The sequence below is a fragment of the Pseudomyrmex gracilis genome, unplaced genomic scaffold (genome assembly GCF_002006095.1).
Source record: "Pseudomyrmex gracilis isolate BER0280 unplaced genomic scaffold, ASM200609v1 scaffold_49, whole genome shotgun sequence".
In the NCBI taxonomy this organism is placed as follows: domain Eukaryota; kingdom Metazoa; phylum Arthropoda; class Insecta; order Hymenoptera; family Formicidae; genus Pseudomyrmex; species Pseudomyrmex gracilis.
The window spans coordinates 876,868-902,073 of record NW_018020633.1 but is presented as its reverse complement, the minus strand read 5'-3'; the positions used below and the strand labels follow the sequence as shown (position 1 = coordinate 902,073).

At 45.3% G+C, this 25,206-nt stretch overlaps 1 protein-coding gene across 1 annotated transcript in view; it reads right to left on the bottom strand.

The window, feature by feature from the left end:
• Positions 1-343: 343 nt before the first annotated feature.
• Positions 344-25,206, bottom strand: part of LOC109853492 — a gene marked incomplete at its 3' end in the record, with an annotated part of 40,673 nt that continues 15,810 nt past the window's right edge. Inside the window, exons 2-3 of the mRNA XM_020425671.1 lie at positions 14,885-15,046; positions 344-513 (exon numbers count right to left, since the gene is read on the bottom strand). Of these exons, the coding sequence (XP_020281260.1) occupies positions 344-513; positions 14,885-15,046 (332 nt within the window). The remainder of the gene's footprint in view (positions 514-14,884; positions 15,047-25,206) is intronic.

Genomic DNA, 25,206 nt, shown 5'->3' with positions numbered 1-25,206 from the left:
ATATTAGGACGCCTACGGGAGACACGGCGCGGGGAAGGCAGATAGCGCGATTTATTATCCGCCGCTAACCTTATCTACGTTTTTACGAGTCAAATTTTCTTGGCGCGCGCTTCTTTTCGGAATTGCGAATTCGGTCAGAAGCGACCGGTGTGTGACATCGCGATCGATACGTCCGCATTGACGTTTGATTCGAACTGACATCGAGCTAACGTAACGATTATTTGTAAAGAATAATTGATGAGTTATTTACAAAATGCTTTTGTGAATGATCACAATGTCTTCATAATTTTTACTAATAGATTTTATTAATAGATATCAAAAGAGTAAATGCGTGTATACTTACGTGCACAGAATTTCTTGTTTGCCACCCTCGTAAACGACATCCTTGCCCCATCGTTTCGGTAGCTCCATGAGGGAGATGCCCAAGTTGCCCCATAGCGCTAACTGCGTTGCAGTCTCGTTTATCAGCACGTTCGTGACTTCGAATATCGGCGAGTCCGTTAGTAGAAGTAACTGCGCAATAACACAATTAAAAAAAAAAAAAAACATTTTTTATTATTAAATCAATACTGATACTTTTTTTATCTTTTCAAATAATACATATTCACATATCGAGGAGATGTAGAAGATGAGATTCGCATAAATAAGATGCGCAAGCGAGGCGGAATTAAATCAAACTCTCGGGAATTCTTTAATCTTAAATCTCATTCGCGAAATATAGACCTTTTCGAGGAAAGATTTCGTCGGTGCTAAGATCTCTTCATTAATTAAAATTCTAAGAAGAGAGGCAGGCGAAGCGAGAAAGAAAAGTGGTACGCTCGCTACTCCCGAAAGCGTTCTCGCGCGAGGTATAAATTCATTATTACACGAGCCAGTAAGCACGCCGCAGGATTCCTCGCCCGATCGCGCCGTTTCCTCTTTTGGACCCTCTTTCCCTTCCTTCTCTTTTTTTTTCTTCCCGTCTCGCACCGCGAGATATCTACCCGTCCCACGCTCCGCTTCTTCCCCGCGTCTCTCTCCGAGAGACGCGCATCGTCTATCGATTAAAAAACTTTATAATACGATCCCGCTTCTCGTTTGTTTTCCAGTTTGATTTTTATCGTGACGCGCCCCCGGGAAAAAGGCAGGTGCACAACGTCGTTCTTTCTTATTCTCCCGTCGCGCAATCTCCCGATGCCTCCTCTTCGACAACGTTTCCCGTTCCCGCTGTTCCACCTCCTTGCCCCGATATTTAATTTCGAACTAAGTTCGCCAACGCGAACATCATTACGAGGCGGCAGCCCCGCAGGTGGGGTATCGGCGTGTATCAAGGGGCAATTACTTTTTTTTTTTTTCTCTACCCAGAGGCTGGTTATTCCCCGGGTTTCCTCGATGGGGAGAGACTTCCTCGTCTCGATGTATCGGGTATCGTGTCTCTCCCGTTCGATGTAACCTCGCGAGAGCTGACAGTCGGAGTGGGAAATGAAAGTAGCTCGCGTGTTGCGGCATGTTGCGAAGATATGTTGGGAAAACAAAACTATAAGAATGTCTTAATAATATTCTAATGAATATTTTTTACACAAAACGATACACGCCAACGAGTTTTCGTTTCTTTTTATTCACCAAGAGTTGAATTCTTGTCGAATCTTATTGGAATCTTCTTTTATATAATTCTCACACATCAATAATAAAAAAATATCAGTAATTACGATATCGTTTAAAAATCATTTCCCAAACAAACACCATTGGATTTGCGCCGGCATAATGTTCGATAGAAAATCGAACTGTCACCGCGACTAAATGTGTAACATATTCGCGCTGTTCATCGAGGACACTCGGGCGGCTGAAAAGAGCAGGGGTTGGTTGAAAGCCGGGGCGATAAAGGGTGTTGGACGACGGTACACACGGAAGCGGCTGCATCAGAGTATGAGCAGGAAAATGGAAGGGTATAAAATGGGAGGAGGAAGGGAGAGAGAGAGTGAAAGGGCGAGAGAGGCAGAGAGGCAAACGCCGGATTCCCGGGTACCGATGCCGACACACCGGCGCGCGAGGCTGTAATGCGTTATTAATGAACACCAAGAATTTCATTAAAGATTGTTTGTATATCAAACTGTCCACTAAATTATGCCCTATAACCCCCGTGGCGCCTTCACGCGCCTGGAAACTATTGGCTGCTGCTGCAGCGGAGCTGCTTTTCCCTCGCCCTACGTGCCATTGACGATTCCCGCTAGACGAACAAAAATCTAACAATCATTGCGATAAAAAAGTGGACAAGCAATATTCTCGAGAGAAATATCGATCATTTGTGATTTTCATCGATACTAATGATACGATCCGAGAACTCGATCGCGCGGCGACTAATTGCGATGTTCGCCGTACGTCGACCGACGAAGTCAGTTATTTCGCGACCTTTGGGACATACATTATTAGAAAGGACGATATAGGTAGCTAGGACGTGGCGCGTGCGACGTGGAGCAAGAAGGACGCGTACGTGTGTATGTGTGTGTAGACATGGAGAACGAGAGAGAAAGAGCGCGAGGGTTGCGAGAGAATGAGCGAACACACGGAGTGGCGGATGAACGGAGAAGAGACAGAGAGGATGAGAAAGAGGGGAAGGGTACGAGTGGTGGATGGGTGGAGGGATACAGTTAATCGTTGGGAAGCTATTAACTTCGGACTGGAATGCCCCATAGCGCCTCATTTCGTTCAATGCAAATTTACACCCGACGCGAACCACCTAGCACGCGCACTTCGTTCTCTTTCAACGCGAAAATTCGAACTGGAAAACAAATGTGGCGCTCTATCAGCGATAATATTTTTCCCGCAATGTCCGCCGCGTGAAATGCATTTCTTTCGCAAAAAAATCTTGCAAAAACCTTGAATATGATTTTGTTATTGTGATCTCGAAATATCAGAACATATACGTAAGAATACATTGCGCTATCTTTTTTGAGAACTACTACTGTATGATAATTAACAAATCTTATATTATTATAAAAAATTATATTCAAAATAAATTAAATAATTTAATAAATATCTTGAGAAAGAGAGAAAAAGAAAGAGAAATAAAAAATAAGTTGTGATAACAAATATTTGTGCAAGATAGACGAAAGTCAAAAATATATGTCTGAGTTGAATCTTGGGGAGTTTAACAGAGGACACGAAGGCGAGACGAAGAAGATTCCGCTCCTTCAACTTATCCAATTTAGTTGTCTCTCGTAGACGATCAGCGTCGTAATCGGTGACCCGGTTCGCAGCTCCATGAAACTTGGACCCTTCTGCTTCCAACCTTTGTCCCCTCCCCCCCGATCGTGCGCCACCGTGATGTTGCCTTATTAGTTTGGAACTTAGGTTTACCGTAAAGTCGCGCGTGTCACTTATGATCAAAGTCTGTTCAGACGACGAGTCTGAATTCCGCTCCGAATTGAATGTCCCCAGAACCGCGGGGACAGTTCCGGATCGCACTTGTGACGATCATTGATTCTTAATGGAAGTCTCTTTACTGCTCCCTCAGCTGTTATTCCTCTCAGAGAAATGAATACCTTATTCGTCGCGAAATTAAGCGTTTATTTAAGTTGGCGCTTGTGTGAAATCTTGACTGCTGTTTAGAAAGACGCAATCTTCGACGATGTGTTTCCTTTCGCGTTGCAGCGTTTATTTGTTTGTTTGCTGTCGGCAAACATCGGTCCGTGACAAATCCTAGAACGCGAGTTGTCACAGTCGGCCGAAATATCGCGTTGGCTGCGCGACTTAACGCGCGGAATTGCGCGCGTACGACGAAGCGGACCCTGACAAATGGCGATGTAACGGGTGCTCAAGATACACATAGTTAACAGCGAGATGCGGCGCGAGTTGACTAACGACGCGTCGGGCGTTCTCGCGCTATATAATTTCAAAACACACGCAGGCACGCGGCCGAAATGTCGCGGATAGAAGGGGGAGGTCGGACACCACCCCTCGACACGCGAACATTGCGAGGCCATGACGGCGCCTTAATATGAACAAATGCTGGACTATATCTCAGCTCGGGTTTGCTTTGCATTATTCGGCTAACGTCCTCGTTTGCCATCCTTACGCAGGATGCCTTAACATTATGACGACCGCTCTTCACGCGAAATGCTCGTACTTCTCTCTTCGGGCCCGCAGAAATGCGCCTATTACCGAATGTGAAGCGTGAATTGATACAAATGTATGAGAGGGGGTGCGTCGCCCATTCGAATGGGCAACGCGCACGGGGGTATATAAATATACGCTTTCCAAAGTTGGAAACTGTGTGTGAGTGTATAATATATTTTACACTAAGAGATAGATGTGTCCTGCGATGACGATAACGACGGTGATAAGTTATACTTCTACTAACTTACAGAACGGTAATAATATATATATATATATGTAAGGCTGACAGGATAAAAGCACTAAAATGGCGAATAATTCCTCGTGATATTTCACTGTTTGACGGCGTATTAAAAATGAAGGAGACCAGGCGGAGATGGGGAAAAACGTTTTAAAAAAAAAAAAAAAAGAAACGGGTCAAGAAAACGGAGCCCCGGTATATATAAGTCGGATTTTAAGAAACCGTGACAAGGCACGAGATGTCTATCTGACTGGTGCTTAGCGCAAGAGTTCGCGCGCAACGGCAATGTTAATGGGTCCCGCTCTCGCGGGAGGAAGAGAAGAAAGAAAGGAGAAGCGCAAGATAGAGAGAAAGAAAAAGCGGAGGGCGGAAAAGAGAGAGGAGACGACGCGCGACGGGTACCAGAGAGAATAGATGTGTTCACATTATATCCTCTGTTCTTTTAATTTCTTCAAAGGACCCTACCCCTTGAGCATCCTCGCTCGCAGCCTCCAACGTCTCACCCTCGTTTCCAGATTAATAAGGCGTCGACAATGTGACGTCTTTTTTTTTCTCCGCTCCCGAACGGGACGGCAGACAGCTACCAAAGTGAATGAAGGCTCTCGCTAAGAGGAAAAGCAACAGGGAGGGTACTTTCTTACCGGTACTTAGCGGCGGGATGAGCCGAGCTGCCGTTAATAAATGTGTTTCTAACAGTGAAAGAAAGAAATAGAACGAGAGAGAGAGAGAGAGAGAGAGAGAGAGAGAGAGAGAGAGAGGAGCGGAAAGGGCAAGAAGAGGAAAGAGAAGGAAGGAGAAACAACAGTGCGGAACATGGCACTCTCTCGTTAGATTTTGCCGACAACGACTCTGGGGAATACATCTTAACGGGGAGAAAACTTTTTAAATGCGCGAAGACGTCATTCGTCGACGTCGAAACCGGTCGTGTCTCATTTTCTTTGTCGCGTCAGTCTCAGCGAGCGCGAAATCGATCAGCTCGAAATACGAGTGTGTTTTATTCCGCGCTTTTACGTTGCGCAGATCCCTCAAGTATAAATTAGTTTGGGATCGCTTCCTTCCTTCCGTTAACCACGACGAATCCATCGTGGAACATTTATTCACAATGTTGCTATTGCGTGCGAATAATTTCGAGCCCTACGACGGGACGTTGATAAAGGTCAGTTGATTCTCGGAGCCGCAGCCCCGGAATAACACGCCCCGCCACGGTCGGCGTAACAGCCACTGTTAATGAATCGACGTAATCAGGGGACTGCGACGAATGACAATCGAGTTTTGTATTAATGTCCGCCGCACCCAAAGCGGACAACCATCAGGCTGATCGCTCGTTTAATCAAGCGAGCCGCTAACGCGATTAACTTATTGCGTACGCTCTCACGCCGTTGCGTACACACGCGTGAGACACACGTGAATCAGCGATATATGCGCGAACGTAATGGCCATTACGGTTCGAGGTTTCCTCCTCACAAAAGAATTCGCCGATATCACTGGGCACGTCCTTTCTACGTTTCGTGATCGCTCTTTCGAAATATTATCTTTTTGCATTTGTCGACTCGATACCATCTACTGATGTATGTCGTCCTGTCACACATCCCGCTATTCTTTTCTCAGTTATTTTGCGCGCGTTTCGTCGTATACATTACATTACGTTTCACGCAAGCAAACTTTATGTGATCTAAAAAAAAAAAAAAAAAAAAAAAAAAAAAAAAAAAAAAAAAAAAAAAAAAAAAAGAAAAAACAAAACCAAGTGAAGTTTGCAAATAGATTTCCGAGATAGTAGAAGGAATAAAATTTTCTTTTTACACTCTCTCTCTCATATAGAATGTTTTGCTGACTGTTTTATTACCAAATGCAATGCACTTTCTATGATGAGAAAGCCGCGAACTCCTTCCGTCTCGTATACATTAGCAGAACGAAATAAAATTCCTTTCGACGTTACTGCGATGTCCGGTCATCCGCCAGCACCTCTCAGAGGTTGATATATCCATATTTCCTGAAGTGGAGATGCGCGCATACTTTACGTACGCTCTCCAGCCGAGCGTCCGAGAACCGAGGCGCCAATGTCCGCATGCATGAACCACGACACAAACATAAACGCGAATGTCCGGCGAATGAGTCGCGGTGCAACGAAGTCATTACAAAGTAGTTCTGTGGATTGCAACGGAAATTTGTAAAAGTACGTCAATTTTTGCTAATAATTTTGACAATATGTTTGGAAATAAATCACATTGGCGTGTATAAAAAAAAAAAAAAAGTGAATTAAATACTTATACAAATTTGTTTTACTAGTGTCGAATTTCTGAGAAGCGTTTTTTTCCCGCCAATTCCAACTTTAATTACGCTATACACGTAGTATTTCAATGTTTTTCATTGCAATTTACTTGAATAATTTTTTTTGCAAGAATGTTTCTTATTTACACAAGTCATAATCATCAAATGGAATTATTATTTGTTAAATGCAACACACAACTTACAGAGAAGATTTTTATATCTTATTCCGCGACGCGATGTCTGTAGCTTTCTCCGGCTCATTTCCGGAAATGAAGACGCACTTGGTCATTTTATACTTCGAGGCGCCAATGACCGCACGCATGACCGCGGCGCGCACATAAACGTGAACGTCCGCGTCCGGTGAATGGACCGCAAACTTCGTACAATGTAAGGATCGGTAGGTGGGCGCAGGCAGTTGAGTTCTCGCGCGGGGGTGTGAGAAAAGCGAACGGGGTGGAAGGACAACGGCCGGGGACGGAAAGTGACGGCTACGCAGGGGGACGATATAGAATTTTAATATAGTGCTTTACGAGCGCGATTGTCCGCCATTTTACGGACGGTATAGGGCGGCCATTTGAATTCTTAGATCTGCATACTTTGTGGAATTGCGTGGCCTGGCCTGGCACAACGATGGAGGTAAGCATCACGAGGCCACCCACCAAAGTGTGTATACGGGGTGTCGTGGAAGTCGACCGGTTTTCTCGATCGAGACGCGATTCACACTTCGATTGTCAATAGTTTGTAAGTTCCGATAAACAACGTTAAAATAAAACTTGTCCCCTTTTTCTAAAATGTATTTAAAAAAAAGCTTTAAAACACATAAGAGTTTTACTCCTCGATCGCAGACGTACAAGATTTGAAAATTACGCATTTTTAGAAACTGAAATAATCACGCGATCAATTTTACGATTTGCATTTTGCGTTCGCTATATTCAAGGAAAAGAAGACAATTTCTACGGCACCCCGTATACACGCGGCTATCGTCATACCGCGCGAGCGTTCAAACATCTCGGTCATCTCTCTATATTACGGCTTAATAAAATAATAACGTAAAGTCTTGAGGCACAGTGGCACGTTTCGTCCGTGCGTGCGTAGTGGAATTGGCAGCGGCAATTGCGAGTGTGGAATCGTCGGCAGAACGAAGGGAGAAATTCATATTGCTCGCATCGCGATGACCGGCGCCATTTGATTAACATAGAATTCGAGTTTTCTTCGATTTGACGGCGCGTTATTAATTTTTCCACTCGCTTATTAAACTAATCGGAATGATCGAGGCGAATATTTTACTTTTACGATCTTCAAGCGATTAAAAGAGCTTTCGCGTTTGAAGTATTGCATTTTATTTTGCGAGATGATGCATTTTTAAATCATATTTTCTATTGTCCTCATTTAAATTGAATGCAACTAATTGCTTAAAACCAAATTGCTTTAGATTATATTCGTCACCCCTTTGCCCGAGGATCATCTTTTCGTCTCTTCCGCACCCGCGATTCGAAATTAATGGTTCGAAGATCGAGCGGCCTCTTTTGGTGCACCTTAATCAAACAAGATACCCTTTTGAAATATCCGTAATTGTCTGAATACGCACATCTCCGACGACGACGACGACGACGACGACAAAAAAGAAGCGTAAGAGAAGAGGAAAAGGGAGAGGAAAAGAGAGAGGGTGAAAAAGAGAAAGCCGGAGCTCTCGCTCTCGCGATATAAGCCGTATCAGTTATAATTTATAATGTTATGGCGATTTTATGTATATCTTGCCTCGGCCTCTCAGCTTCCCCCGCGCGCGAGAAGTATTATTTAAATTAAACGGGGCTAAACTAAGCGAACCGGGAGCCCATCGAAGTGGCGGTGAGGTGCCGCGCGGCGGTATGCAAATTATTATCGCGGGGCGATAATTTAAATGCATATTTCGCCTCCTATATCATTTTATTATTGCCAGCCAAGTTAAGTCGGTCCGTGAGCTAACGTTTACGGCGTACGCCCCCAAGCTGGTGGTGGTGGTGGTGAACCACCATCACCACTATCGCTCGCCCACGTGGATTTCGTATTAGAAACGCTATCGAAGCGCTTTTCCCCGTATAATCCGCATTGTTCGCCGCTTCCAGAGGCATAATATCCTGTCGGGTAACGGCCAGCGGAGCAGGATTAATACCCGAGGACTAATTGTGTACCGTAGGAAGCGCTGGCTCATCTAACCAACCCCGTCTTCAACGCGCTCCTTAGCGCTGCTGTGTCACTTCGCGCTCAATGACTCACCGCGGTTAATGATATATCCGACGAGTAAACTTCACGCGAACGCGACACATGCTCTATCGTTAATTAATTCCTTCGACACGTTACATCGATCCGGAATAATACAACTCGCGGACGATACAATTTCGCAAGATCATTCGTTAAATTAAACTCGAGTAAACTCGCCGGTAGAGACGTGTTCGTCTAGAAAATTATTAATTTCTACGGCACACGTTAAGATCGCACGGGATTTAAATTTAACGATGGCTAAAAGTTACTGTTTAGATTAAGGCAGATTAGTTTCTCTGCGGTAACGACGACGCATTTTGGGCACGTATACGCAAAGAAAATGTATTCGCCGTGCTCATCCGCGCGTTACGAATTCTCGAGGACGAATTTCCGCGCGGTCCACGGACTTTGTCCTCCCTCTCCGCCTCTTACAACAGCGCCCTTTAATCCAGATTTACATTTCACGAAACAACAATAGCAAGTAGATCCCGCGGAAGATTGCCGCGGACGTTACATCCGAAGTTTTAAGGATCTCCGAGTGGAAAATGCCAACCGCGCCACCATCCAAGGGTAGCGGGACACCGACCACGTCCGCGCGCGCATACCTCGAACGACGAAGAAGGGTTAAAATCTACGGGCAGTATTTTAATTCCCGACCGTTATCGCGCCGGTGGCTCGGGTCAGTAGCGAAAGATACATGTAAGTTGACCCCGCCCTCGAGATCTCTCTCTGGACGCTTATGAATATTAATTCCGCCCCACCCCCTCCTTCCGCACACACACCCCCCTCTGGAAACCCACCACCTACGCATCCGAAAGCGGACCCGACAGGAACAAATTAGATCTTTCCTTCCATACATTTCCCTTTTATTCGCACGACTCCTCCCGAGCCATCGTCGGGACTCGGCCCGCAATTCCTGCCTGCCTTGCCTTCCAGCTTTGTCGAGAACACCGTGTTTTTACGCGCATTGTTGTGATACGCAATATCCTCTCGTCGCGACGTCGGTGTTTCTATCAACGCGCGGAGAGAAATTCATTTTTCGTGAGAAAGAGCTCGATGCGGGAAGAGAGACCGCGCCGATATATGAACGCGTCGCGCGGTTGTGTTTGCGCACGAATACGGGGGCTTGCTTGAATCTAGCAATCTCCTAGCCGCGGGATATAACCAGGAGTTAAAACCGCAGCGCGAGGTGTCGTATCTTAGGACCCCTCGCAGCACGACGTTCTGCGTACTATGCGGCTGGATCTTATTATCAAGCGCTGGGCTTTCTCTCGTTTCTGACGCACAGAGAAAGAGATGTCTCGATTCGTGCTTACGTATAGATATAAAAAAAAAAAAAAAAAGAAAAATTACGTATCTTCGACGATATTTCTTTCGGTATCCGATAATACGTTGATCTATGCGCGCGCTACTTGAAGACAATTTTGTTTCGAATTTGATCGAATCTTTTTACTTTTATCAATACATTGTACACGTTTTATTAATATGTTGAGATAATACTTCCATGTGTAAATTATTTAAGAATTTTTTAAAGCAAATGACTTCGTAATTTTTGGCCGAAATCTTTATTGGATTGTACGGCGCAAAATAATACTCGAACAAAATATCTAGACGAAGCGAACGAGCGAACATAAATATCGCGCACGTTCTACGGGGCGTGTTTTCTCAACTAGTCCGCGACGTGACTTAGTTCACCGCGAGGACAACGAGAAGACCGTATAACTCCGCAAGAACTTCTCGTCGTTTCGTGAATTTCCGTCTGCGCGCTCTTACGCGTATATGTACAATACATGCAGCCCCCGCTATTTCGGTTCGCCTTAATGGATTTCGCAGTAATTGTAAAATATCTCGTGAGTTCCGCGCGCGCATTTACGAGCGGACACGTGCGCATCCTGAACACGGACGTCCCTCGGTTTAATTTTCAGCTCGCATGTAACAGGTAACTTTCCGAAGTATTTTCGTGTGCGTCCGGGGATTTATTTTAAAAGCGCGTGATGTATACACGCGTCTAAAAATCCGAACTTTCAGGATCAGACGCAACCATCTTGTCATCTACGACCGCGACGACTTGAATTTCGAATGAAAAATTTTCAAATTGATACGAAAGTTAAAAAAATTCTTGTCCACATCTATTTCTCGATCACATATAGCGTTCTATCCGCTTCAAGCGGTCTGTCGAGATTTTACGAGATCCCGTACAACTTCACACCGATGTCCGCGTGTCTTCGCGGATGTCGTCGATGACTAAACAGGTTGTCGCGCCCATCGCACGCACACGGTCTTGGAAAGAGGCTCGGGACACGACAATGAGAAAGACGACGAAGGAGAAAGAGAAGAGGAGGCTGCTGTCGCGGGGTTAAAGAGACCGACGTCAAACGTTAAACGTAATGTCCGCCAGCGCAAGAATGTCCCCGCGGTAGTCGCCACGTAAAGTGGTCATTTGTTACGTTATTACGCGCGTTTGATACGACGTGTGGAAAAGCCACGTAGCACGTGCTTTCGCCCGGGTCTTCCCCTGACGGGGGAATGCGGCCTTACCGCGACTAAACGCGCGCTCCTAATGCGAGTCGATTTAAAATATAAATTCTCGGCGATACGTATGCGCGCGACCGTATAAGGGGTTTCCCCTAGCCTTCCAGTCTGTCTCTCTGTGAAATTCCGAGCTGTACGACTAAGCACGTCGCTCCCGGGAAGAGCGCCTTTTCTGGATACCGTATTGTGCGAAGCGTACACTACCAGATTTCTCTCTCGCGCGCTTCTTTTTTTTTTTTTTTTAAATTAATCTCACTATTATCTCCGCCCCTTCTTGAGTTTCTGAGATAAAAATTGATAACGATATGTCGTTCCTCGCGCAACAAAAGTCTTGATGTTCTTCAATGTCATAAAAAAAAATTCTTAACGTGTATTAAATATATAAAAAAATATTGAAGAAATTTTCTTTTCTTCTTCTAGATAACTCTCGTATTTTTCGCAACACTTATATTGCCTCAATATTTCGCCACGGCGTGAAAATCGCTCACTTGAGAAGCAATCATAGGAGGTAGCGAATATTCCCATTCGTCAGGTCGCCGTGAAATGGAGTAAAGCCCCGGGGAAACAAATGACCGAGCAGTCGGAGAAACGTCGTTGAAATACTACGTCGGATTGCGAAGGAGCATTATCATACTTCGCAATTTGCTTATGCGCCGTCGCAAAAATACCGTCAGGAGAAATTGCTAACTAGAATCATCCGGAGGGAACGTGTCGCTCCCCTTCAATGTTCTTCCCCCCGATCGGTTCTTCCGTCGTGAAAGAAACATTGCCGCGAGAATTCGATATCGGAACAACGACGGGGCGGTCGATTATGAAAATCGCAACGATTGCTCATCGACGACGCCGGCCTTTCTTGGTCTCGGGACGCGAGATTAGCAACGGAAATACACCGACGACGGGAGCAAGATCGTCACATTCGTAATAAATAGGAGCAATTCGTAACACCGTGGCTGGCCAAACTAACTGTTCATTCGTTCGTTCGTTCGTTCGGCGGCGGCGGTGGTGGCGACGACGCCCCGCGTCCCGTCGGATGCGCCGACTGATGCTTTTTGCCATCGATAATAAATTACCCATCGCGATATTTCTTATTGTTAGCGGGATGCTACCGAGTGCGTCTGAGGGCTCGATCGGTACCGTAGCCTCTACGGTATTTATATATATATATATATACGTACACATATATATATATAAATGGTGTCGCGGTCGTTAATCAAAGATATATAACCTTCGACCACACCATAGCGAACCACTCCCCGTGGCGGACTTTTCCCTCCCCATCGGTTCTATCGTCTCTGCTCGAAGACGTTTTTATTACAGTTCTGAGCGATCGCATGCTATACATGATGAAACACATTCTGCGTTTTTTTGCCAACTGACTCGAAGGAGTCGATTTTCCAGTTAAAAATTGTTTTTACTATAAAATGAACACAAATAGAGAGAAAGAGAGAGTGTAGCAATTTTATTTAAATTGGTTATTTGTGATTGATACGACGATTAAGATTAAAGCTATTTGCGAAAGATACGAGAGAGATGATATTATAGATCCCGAAGAGAGCAAGGAGCGACTAAATTCGAACGTCGTTTGTAAAATTTCTTGCCGAATGGTAGATTGGAGGAGCATTAAGAAGGCCATTATCCGGTGGCGGAAATCGTGTCGTTATAGGCTACGGAAAGACGGTCGCATTTTCCGAGCCATAAAGATCGGATATTACGAGAATTATTCAGGATAATTTAAATTGCGTCATTCCCTCATCTTTTCCTAACGCAGCCGTCGATTTTCCGCGAGACGCGTTTCTCTCGCGCCCAAAGTAGACGCGATATAAGCGACGTTGCCGGAAAACAAGGGCATAAATTATGTACAGATAGGTACTATAATTTAAATCGTCTTCTCTCTCTCTCTCTCTCTCTCTCTCTCTCTCTCTCTCTCTTTATGCTTCGACATCCCCCGATTTCAGGACTGCCGTAAAATTCAAATCAGCCGTCGTTATTTCTTCGCCAGAGACACTCTTGCCTCGTATACCTCTTAAAAACGAAAACGTACGGAGAGATGCGAGAAAGTGTAGCTCTGTGTCGATTTTTATCCCAACTTCTCTCTCTCTCTCTCTCTCTGCAATCGCGCGTTACGAACGCCTGAGCTGAATGCCTGAGTTTCGTTGCCGCTCTCTCGTCACACGCGACATAAATCTATCTATCCACGTATATAAGGGTATAATATGAGAATCGGATCCGACATTACGTATGACGTATAGTGCTCGGCTGACATACACCCTCGGCGATTTCTTGCCTTTCCTCTCTTTATCTGCATCGTCGCTGGAATTTCGTGCCCCGTATATTGATGTTCCCAGTTGTCCTGAACCTTATTCCCGCTCCCCGCTTCATCGCCTCGCTGCGAAAATCCACCGAGAGACGTGTATAAACGCGCACGCACATACACTCGCGCGTGGAGAAAAATATTCTCCTTCTCTCCCGCATCATATTGTACTTAAGCGATCTCTCTCATTCCCTTCTTTTTTACTTCAAAAAGCTCCTGGATTCACGACCGTCATTTGACGAATCGAAGAAATCGAGGGAGTGGCTATCGCTCAATCCTCACATCAACCGTAACGAAGGTTGCAGCGGTACGTGAAAAATTGTTTTGTTACGAAATATTAATGTATTCGATTCTTTTCTTCTTCTACGCTGAATTAACGAGATATTGTATCCGAATAAAAATTAATAAACGTTTAATATTCAATTAGCAGAGCTCACGTTCGTTCAAAAGAGAATGTTATTTCTCCGAACGGCGTTTCTCGGTATATAGTTTCGATCTTCCGTGGCATTAAATCCCTTACCGTTACACGCGGTTCCACCCTCTCATTCCCAGGGCAGAGAAAGCCTGATGCTAATAGTTTAATTGAATTCCGATTATCCTAAAGAGAGACCGACCGCCCTACCGGTTTCGCAGTTCTGTTGTGCTATGAATCAAAAGCAGGGCGCGTCTGCAACTGACGTAATTATTGAGACCTCAATTTCGCTAGAAGCAACCCCCACCGCGTTTTCCTCCTCCTTCGCTGTTGAACGAATGACAGACGCATTAAAATATTAATGACCTCCGGTATCGGAAACAGACTTCGGAAAAACGACTCGTCGGTCGCCGGTGGCATAAATCACTGCCAAAGCACCGATATTACTTCGAAATGCCGTCGTAGCGATCCCGACCAAAATGCCAAACGATATTCACATTTTATTTCACGTTAAAATTTCGAGCAAATATTACGAAATTCACAATAAAATGTTATGCAATATACTTTTGAAATAGATCTTTTAAATTGAACATTATTATACGCGGGCAGAGAGCAATACTTAGCGGGTGTGTGAGTCTCTATTCATTTTTAAAATCCACAAAGAAGTAAATGCGCCTGAACACACTATTGAATACGCACAAAGCAACGATTAATCCTCCTATAGCGAGAGCTATCGGAGATACGTTGCAGCACGGCATATGGGTCTGATATCGAGAAAGGATATCACCTGTTGCATCCGGAACGATGGGGTTGGGGTCACGAGGGTTACGGTTCGAAGGCTATTCAGGAGTTCGTGGTAGAAACGACCCTCGATTGGTCGTGTAGTGGCCAGCGAGTGGCTATATCTCCTCAAATGCCGTGTAATTGACGGCACCTCTCCGTGTTCTCTCTGTTGAAACACAAGTAACTTTAAAACGACACGTTCTAGGAAATTTTCGCAGTGACAGTATTTGTTTTTTTTTCTTTTTCTTTTACATACGATCACACAATGTGTGACTGAACATATGTACGTAATATTTGTCAATTTTTGAACAAACGCGTATTTTGTCATTCAACGATTCGTTCCGTCGATAAGCAATAAAAAATCTATCATACGCGATTCAAATTATTTTGTCACAAACATATACCAGAAATTGACATTTTCTTGCTCACTAAATTGCTTTCGCAGCGATAATTTTAAGAGCACACACAATGGCATTTTTGCGAATCGTGTTACCAGATGATTTCACTCGCGCGAACGTGCCGCACATATATACACAAGGAAATTTATACACAAGGGGAGCTTTGATCGTATTATCCTTCGAGCGGCAAACATATAGAAAGGTAGCAAAAGTAAGAGAGGGTGGGCACGGAGACATCCGGGTCTGTCGATGTCGACCTAGGTCGAGAGAGGGTCCACTATACGACAAAGGGCAGCCGGGATTCCCGTGGGATTCCCGGAACAAGGTTGGAATGTCTTATAAGGGGAGCTGACCGATGTCTTATGGTTACGATAATTCATTATTTCTCGAGCTATACCTACGATCGCTAGATGCGTTAAACAATCGTCTCTCCGACTTATATTAATTACAAAAACTCGCGCAGCGTATGCGTAAAATATTTATAAAAATATTATTGTTCACAATCTTCAGTACACAATCCTACGATAATTGTTATATCCGCTTTATAAAAAAAAAAAACGTTTACTTAAAATTAAAATCATAGTTCCTAGGTGTAATAATATATTTTTGGCTTGAAAACGTTTAAGAAAACAAAGATGTTATGTAGTTAATGGTTATCTTCTCGTTTAAACATTTTGGTGGATATTGGAAGAGATGAGAGAATCATTATCACTTGCCATTAACAAAAGTCACGGTTCGCATGAACGTATCCAATTTATCAGTGATTCGTGGCATTAGGGGTAGCGGAAACGAATGAATGAACGAACGAGCGAACGAAAATAACTGCGGGGATGAAAGAAATTCCAATAAGAGGATGAAGACAAGCTCGAGTAAGAAACGAGCCCATTTTGATAATGGGTTCGTATACCGGGGGGCCAACGCTACCTACGTGGCTCTGTAGGGATTTGGTGAGCCATTGCCACGGATCACCGTGGAAAGCGACGACACTTACGTGTGCGAACCAACACACACGTGAAGCGCGAGTAACTCGTACGTCTATAGAAACGTTTTCCAGTCGAGACACTTCGTCGTCTCTCTCCTTGAATTGTGACTCGCGCGTTGAAATAATATCTGTCTCGATCGCTATTTACGCATTTTCACGCATTTCAATTGTTTGTTGAAAAAAATCCACGTTGACCTTTTTGTCTAATCTAACATCAGGGAAATTGCAGGCAATCTTTGCGTTCTCTTGCCAGATAAAAAATAAAACAAACTATAATAGAAGATAAAAAAACAATTGAGATAAATATGTCAATATTATATGTGCGAATGTTGCAAAGATTTTTTTGTAAAAACATTTGCTGATGTTTTCCGATCGTTATATTTTTTACAAAGTCCGACAAATGTAGTGTCTAACGATTTTTCAAGCAGAAAGCTTTTCTTTCTGAGATCGTTCTCTTTATTTTAGTGTATTTAATCGGTCCTACCGTCATTAGCACTCTTTCCCCGACGAGAGAGCTAAAGCCGGGACTAGACCGGGACGCCGTTGCGGTTTACGTCGAACCAGGTGCCTGCCAGAAAGGTTAATTTTAACGAATTCAACGAAGCAAGAGAGGTCGGAGTTTAACAGGATAAGCTAATTGTGGGGTATTGGCTAAGAAGTCGGGAGAAATGAGGACGTGGGCGGCGAGAAGCGAGACCGACACAGAAAGAGAGACGGAGAAAGAAGCGTTCTCTTCTCCCCGACGCTAGTCGAGGATCGTTAGCAGCCGGCAGGTGACTGGAATTATAATGCAGTTTTCTTACGGGAGATCCGCAATGAGGATTCTGTTTTCCACGAAACTAGCCTTCGATCGAGGCGAAAGAAATGGCTCGGGCGTACCCGAGCGAAGAATATTGCGGTGTCGACCTTTGATCGTGTGTGTCATCTTAAATTTATTTTCGATCATTTCCAAAATAAAAGCAAGTCATCGAAACTACAGATAAACGTAGATTGATTTTGCGTGTAAATATAATATTCTTCGCGGAAGAATGAAGAAAAAACTGAATTGCGAAAAATGCTCTTTAGATGTCATTAATCATTTGCAGAATCGTCACCCGAACACCACGTTCGTGGATGACAAACGTATCGACCGGGATACCGGTGGAGTGGGAGAACGCGAAGCGAACCTTCTCAATCGTCGCTTTATACCAGAGGATTAGATTAAGTCCGCCAAGAAAAATCTATCCAACCACCCCCTGAGATGTCTCACTTCGCTTCCACGGAAAAAAGAAAGCCAGCAATATGGCCGTTGTCCTGACTTGGATCTCTCACGAAAGATATCCAAGCTTTCGCGGGAGGGATGGCCGTCGGAAGGTCCAATGAAGAAACGACAAGGAAGAGAAAAGCTTGAGCTCTCCCTCCGGGAGAGAAAAGGGGGAGAGGGAAAGGGCACTACTATCCGTAAGGTAACCCAATTTAGATCGAGTGCCGGGCATTTGTTACGGAGGCACGGATCTTCTACGTTGCCTCATCCCGCCCCGAGGCAACGCTCGTTTTTATTTCCTATTATTTATCTGGATAAATAAGTCACTTGCAACTCCCTTAGCGCGCCCGGAAGAGAATCGCCCGGCATTCTTTATTATCGAGGACGTCCCGTCATGAAGATTTACGGAACAACGATCGGAATGAGTCCTATACATCACCATCCGCGACACATCGTGGACGAGCGCGAAGAAAAGTTAAGATTTATTTGCGCGGCAACTATACGAAATATCGATTCCAAAACCATCTCGACGTCTCTGCAAAATTGAATTTTTCAAAAAACTTAATTTTTTTGAAACTTAGTTTTTTTGCAAAAATAAAAAAATGAACAAAATAATATCGATACATGTTTCGTAAAAAAAATACTATACGCATACACACAATGTCTGATACAACTTGATTTTAAGTTGCTCGGCGTACGCGCGGTTGAATATGGGAGTGGTAAGCAGAGCATAATTACAATGAGCCAAAATTACTAAATGCGTCCAAAAGCGTTTAACGAGGGAACGGTGTTTTCAGCATCGGCGAATCCGCGTCGTGTGTTTTTGTCACGTGAAATTAACGCGCGCGCTCGTGGATCCAAATGGTAATATCCGACAACAACGACAACGACAACGACGACGACGACGACGACGACGACGACGACGACGACGACGACGACGACGACGACGGCGTCGACGACGGGGTTAAAGGTGGCGGACGCGAGTTACATGCGTATAATAATCATTACGAGCCGCAAATGTGTGCTCGGTCTTCCAGATCCGGCATGCATATAGAGCGGTGCGCGAGAAGGGTTACGACAACCGTGGGAGAGCGAGATGGAACGTAGAGGGAATATAGAGGGCGAAAGGGGTGTGGAGATGAGAGTGCGAGGTGGCATATTTGGCAAGGATTAATGTAACCGCGAAACGTGTGTCGGTGCTGTTTACGATCGGCTCGATACATTCCGCGATAATGTTTACTGCCTCCGCGGATAATTAATTTCGAGCGAGTCGGGTAACGACTTTTTTTTTTTTTTTTTTTTTTTTAATTAGAAGCGCACGCGCCAGACGGAAACGTCGTAAGTAGCACCGGAAGTCGCGCGACAGCACAGCTCGGGTTGTCATTCGCGTTCCAAGCGACGTAGACCCTCATGAATGTTGTCGGTGGTAATAATGCGTAATTATGCTTTTATTAGCATATGATAATTTCAAGAGAAGAGTTGTTAAAACTTGGCGCGGCCTTCGTCGCTTTATCGTTCTCCGTTGTATTCCGGATTTGTCGCCCCCGATGTCGACCCCGTTTCCAAGCTGCAGGAAATTATTCCCTTGTATTATTTCGCCGACATTTAGGAAATTATCCCTCCGTCGCGTAAAAGAATAATGATTCGTCACGTGTTATTGTGTTGAAGATTTTGCGTGCAATTCGCGACACGAATACATATATATATATATACCGCTCTACATATGTCTGTATATAATTACTGATATATTAAATTTCTAATATTTGCGCAAAATTATGTGGACGGGAAAGATTAAAATTGTAACAGATTTCAAAATATATCAATGTGTCAGTAAACGCGAATAAGAACCCGAATAATAATCGCGAAAAAGGACGCATAGGAAGGAAGTCGATTTTCAAAAAAAGTTCCCCGTTCGAAGACCGGAAGGTTCTCGACGACGAATGCAACGGGAGGTCAAAGAGGGTGGTTCACCTCATTGTTCTCGCGGTGCAAAAGGTGGGCTAACAGCGCGAGGTTGATGCGAGTGTGGCAGCAGCAAGAGTTAAATGACAAGAACGAAAGAGAGCGAGAGCGAGAGAAAAGGGATGTGTGGAGGGTGGGTTGCTGAAACGAGGTAGGGGCCTCGAGCGATGCGGGGTGTTTCGCAAGTGTAAATGCCAAGTGAACAGTTCGAGTGAACAGCCCTTCAGTGCTCGCGCGCGGTGGCTCTCGACCTTTATAATCCGGGCATAATTACTGGGCGGACGGTAACGGCGGCGGTGGCGCCCGGCCGCTGCCATACACGAGAGATTAATTGTTATTAATTATTTTCCCGCGGTGGGTAATTGCGTCATCGCAGCATCCGTACGCCGCCGACTATGTGGGCCTCGCCCGTTTTAACAATGAGACCCCGCGCCGACGTTCCCTTCATAGGCCCGCGACCGGAAGCGGACGCTCGAAAACTGCAATACCCGCGTGTACCCTCCTCCCTCCAGGCGCTACCGGATGGACTCTTTCAAACGCTGCAAGCTCCTTAGCTTGTAGCGATTCAACTCGAGTGCCGACTTTCCACCGAGTTCCTTTTGACGCCCGCGCTCTTGGACTTTGAGAATTATTCGAGGGCCCTTCGCTGCCTCGCGCGTCCAATTCGCCTATGTGTGTGTTTCGCGCTCGCGATTTTTCTATAAGTTATTTAATATTTCTACATGCAATTTTCAATAAAACTCTTCTGCGCTTTTGTTCTCTTCAATTTTCCAGTTTAAGCGCTTGGTTTGTAATTGCACTTCAATGATGGGCTACGATATTCTTTTTGTTTCGCGGTCATCTCATCGCGAAGTCCCCGTCGAAGGTAACTTTATCCGTCACTCCGAAATATATCGTTTAAGGCATCACGGAGACGTGTCTCCTACTCCCTCGCATGACACTAATCGCTTGCGGCGTCGTTTCGCTAACGGCGGTCATCGCGGTGGCACTTTCGTTAGTACAGCTATTGCTTTCAGGGGGACAGCAAGACGCGACACTCAAGGCGGAGGGGATCGGGTCAGAAGAGACACGACGTTGTTTGCGACTGAAGAGGGTGCAATATTCCGAGCGCGTCCTTTTTCAGCGGGGATGGTCGTGCCGGGTCGAATCACCGGCTTTGTACACGCCGACCGGACTTACCCCACGGGGGAAGTGTAGGATTTAAGAGCACTCGGGGCATCATACGGCGTTAGTTTACGTTAGATACCAAACGACGGGATCCACGGTGTTATCCTCCCGCTGATTTATAAACGCTGAGCATCGTTCGTGTTTTTTTTTTACATAATTATTATTACTGCTCATTTAAGAGCAATAATAAACGTGATCTTTTTTTCTAACAAAAGTGTCAGTTTACTATTGCGAATAAAGCAATTATTTTAATTATTAATATAAAAAATATAAATCTTTCTAAAGATTTGCGTAGTTGTTTTATAATTACGTTCGAACAATCATACAATCGTAATAATTTTAAAGTTTATATATTACTCGTCTCGAGATTGAATTTCTCGCAACACAAAAGATCTTGACGATCTACACCCGAGTGAGACGCGCACGAGATAGGCACTTGAACACGTGCAAGTCGAGAAAGCAGCAGCAGCAGCAGCGACAGAGGATGGAATGTGCTCTCCGACGAAATGTAAAAGAGAGAAGAGGCGGGAGAAAGATAACGTACGAGAAACGCGACGGAAGAAAGAGACAGAATCAGCGTGAGGAGCCTCACACGTGGACAAGAAAAGAGGGCGAGGGAAGAGCGGAGAGAGGGAGCAGAAACACGGGGTGGAGTTTGGTCGACCGAGGCTGTCCGCAATTAAAATAATTCCCTTTCTGCCTGCAGCCGAGCGGAAAGAACTTACCAGCACCCTCCCGCGAGTACCCCCGGGGTGCTACCCTCTTCCTCCTCTTGCTGCTGCTACTGCTGCTGCTCGTTCCTGGACCGTCGTTCTCCTGCACCTCCCCCCGTGCCTCCTGACGCATCCCTTAGTACCGCGCTGGTAAGCATAGCTATTTTAATTGTGTCGTCCTCCGGCGGGATGACCGGTCCGCGCGGGACGGCGCGGAATGAACGCGCACCCTCTTGCGGAACCCCGCGTAGCTCGAGCAAAAGGCCGAGTATGTGGCCACATTATTATGCTTCGCTCGCGAGAATTGCGAAGGAGTCGGGGTGATTGCATCAGCGGAATAAGAGACAGTAGGTGTAATCTTCCGCAAGTTGCGCGACTGGGGGAAATCCAGCCGCCTGAAGATGCCGCGCTACATGCTCTTGTTATTCCGGATTTCGGTAACTTAGTCATGTAGAATGCAAATGGCGACGGTATAATAATTATCATCTCTTCTTTTCGCTCCGCGCGTATATTCGCGAGAAAGATAGAGAGAGAGAGAGAGGGTTTAGCGAATTTCACCAAACAAAATATTTTATCTTTATAGATGTATATATTATATAAAGTTTTATTTTTGTTATAAAAATTGTTTTGCAATACTTTTCTACGACGGTGCGTTTCTTGGGATTTTAAAAATATAGATTGGTTTTTTTTTTTTTTTTAAATCGTGTCCGAGCATTATGGAAACTTCATGAGATACATATTTATGAAACTTTATTAAAAGTCGGATGTTTTACATCTTCCGTCAAGCGTGCATTTTACGCGCCCCGGGATATACTTGCACGGATAACGTACGTAGATTTTCAGTGTCGTGATACCGCAAAGGGCGCAGCAGAGAGAAAGAGATACAAATCCAGACATGTAGAAGATAATCTCTCGTGGAAGATAATCTCGGGGGCGAAGGAAGAGGAGTCGGTCGGTCTCGTGTTTCAAACGGCGTTTCTTTCCGCTCGTAGCTGCAACTGAAATTTTATACCGCGTGTATCTTCTCGCAATTATGATTCTCCGTCGCGAAAATGGATGCTCCTTATAAACGTTCAGGCGACGACACTCTCTCTTTGGCAATAGGAACAAACGTGCGTCGAGTGGTGAAAGAGTCGCGAAACGGCGGTTGAAAGAACGCAGGCAAAAAAAAAAAAAAAAAAAATTGCAAGACGATGACGGTAAATGCCATGGACCGCGGCGAGCGATGCGCGAAAGGTTTATCGCGCTTAGGTGGCTCTCGCGAACGCGCGATTGAGATTAATCCGAGCGAGGTTAACCGCGGTTAAATTCGCTCAAAAGCGACAACCGGGAAATGGCTCACGAAGTCACAACAGGCGATTCTGCTCGTTTTTCACAGTCGGTGTCATCAGTCCGACACTGTCTTCTTCGTCTCTTTTGAGATTAACGAGGTGTTTTTCCCTATGTTTTTGCGAGAATGGATGAATACGGGATCTGTAGCGATATTTCCCCCTCCCGGTTTCAAAAAAGAACCGAGTCTTTAACTCGGAAAATGATACGGAAAACATTACGTCGGTCCCGTTTGTGCGAACACATGTGAGAACACATAAAGTATAAAATATGAATATAATAAATAATACATATTATTATAAATAATTAAAACAAGTTCTTTTAAGAAAAGAATAACCTCAAATGAAATTTCCGTATAAAAAATTTGAAATAATCTTAACGTATCCTGTGCGGTCACAAAAATCACACGCAAGAAGGTCTCGATTTTGCTTTCGGTGTGTATATTCGCGTTAATGTCTCGAAGACGCAGCATCCGTTTCAAGTGAGGGTGGGAAATAAAGAGCACGTCATCAGCTCGTTACGCGCCAATTAAATGCGTGCAGCTGGCCTGCCAAAGATATTAGAAGCATCCGAGCGAGCAAGGCCGAGCAAAAATAAGTAATTAGAAATACCGCATGGGTAATATACGGTGCAATTAAGACCGAAAGAGGGCCACCTAGCTGCCGGCAACAGCCTCTTCCTTCTCTACCGCGCTCTCTTCACCGCGTACCCTACCACCCCCTTCCCCGCGAGCTCCCGTGGGGGCTGCTGCCGCTGCTGGTGGTGCGCCGTGCAAAGGGGGGTGGAGCCTCAACCGGATGCGGATTCATAATTAAACACGCCCTTAAAACAAAATCATTACGGCTATGTCGGCCGGGGCGGCTTCCACCCGTCTCTCCTCGTCCGACCCCGCTCAACCTCCTCCGCGTGTCCTCTTGCCCTCTAACCACCCCCTTTTCGCTCTTCTCGCGGTAGGTGAGCCCCGCTCGAGTGGGTGGAAAACGAGAGAGACAGAGAAACGCGAGAGAGACGTGCCAAAGGGACGCCTGGGATGCTCTGGAATAGTGCGCGCGGACGAACGAACGCGGAAAGGAGGGTGCGCGGCAGGGATGATTTTGTCGATGTCCTCTACAGCGCGCGTTCCTCCACCACACGTCTTTGCGAATACCTGGACACGCGCGGTGAAGAGCTGCTGTACATACGTAAACTCGCGCGTCCCGCAATAAGTAGGGGAATCGGCCGACGTAAACCTACGTCACCTATGGCTACCCCTCTAGATCTGTGTGTGTGTGTGTGTGTGTGTAACTTGGGATTGCCGGGAATGGGTTGCCGGCAGATCAAGCACGAGCAGTCTAATTCGAGACACAACCTTATCACAGACAAGACTTACGCGATCTTTAGATGGATGTTTTTTTTTGTTTCTTTTAAAGAAGAAAAATACGAAATCAATACTTGGCAAATAAATGGATGCTTTTCTAATTTCTTCTCGCAATATATATATGTTCAAATATCGATAATTTATGTTGTACTTGATTTGATTATGATAATATTCTTGGCTTGTAATATAAATTTTAATCTTCATTAATCAGCTATTTTAAATATACTCAAAATTATTCTACAATGTATGCAGAAATGCACTTTTGCACACACATATCGTAGAAACGATATAAATATTTAATTATAATTCCGTACTTTGTATTATGCAACACTTCCAGATAAGATAATAATATTTACCATGATGTAATAAATAATTTCGCATAAATTATAATATATGCATTTCTGAATAGATGCTGAGAAATGTAATTTCGCATTGTTATACGTAGTATTACACATTTTTAAGACAAGGTATTACAAGGACAGATATTGCTAAGGACGTGTGTAGATTTCATCTGAGTGTCCGAATGGGAAATCTGCAATCTAGCTGTGCATTGTCAGGGAAAAAAATCGCGTAAACAAAATTTTTCATACAAAAACCCCGATCCCCGGGGACACGTATACGCGTGATGTATTTACGAAAATGCACAAAAGACCCAGGGTTTCTATTTCCTCGGGAGTGAGCGCGGCGTACGTCGTTGGTGCCGACGCCGCCGCAGGTCGCGGTTGAGATAGTAGCGGAGAGCCAGGATTCGTTCCAATCGTAAATTTCATCCCCACCTCGAGAAACGACGTGCTGTGCTACGTACTCGACTGGCTGTCGAGCAAGTGGATTCACCGAGTCGTACAAAACGCCGGACTAGCGCCTCGAAACGAGAGCGAGTCTCTCCCTCTCGCAGGTGAGGAAGGGGTGAACACAGAGGTGGGTAAAGGCGACGCCGAAGCTGCGGGGGTAGTGGAGGCGCAACCACTTCGGTCTCGTACGGTGGGGGTGAAAACGGCCACTGCCGCCGCCGCCGCCGCCGCTGCCGCCGCCGTCGTCGTCGCTGCCACCGACGATTCCGCACACCTCACCCCGCGATGGTTAGGACGGGGGTTGGGCGTGCGAACCCGACGAAGCATCCCGGGATTCGAACTGGTACCACCCACAAGGTCCATCGCGCCGGTCCGGCCGCCGCC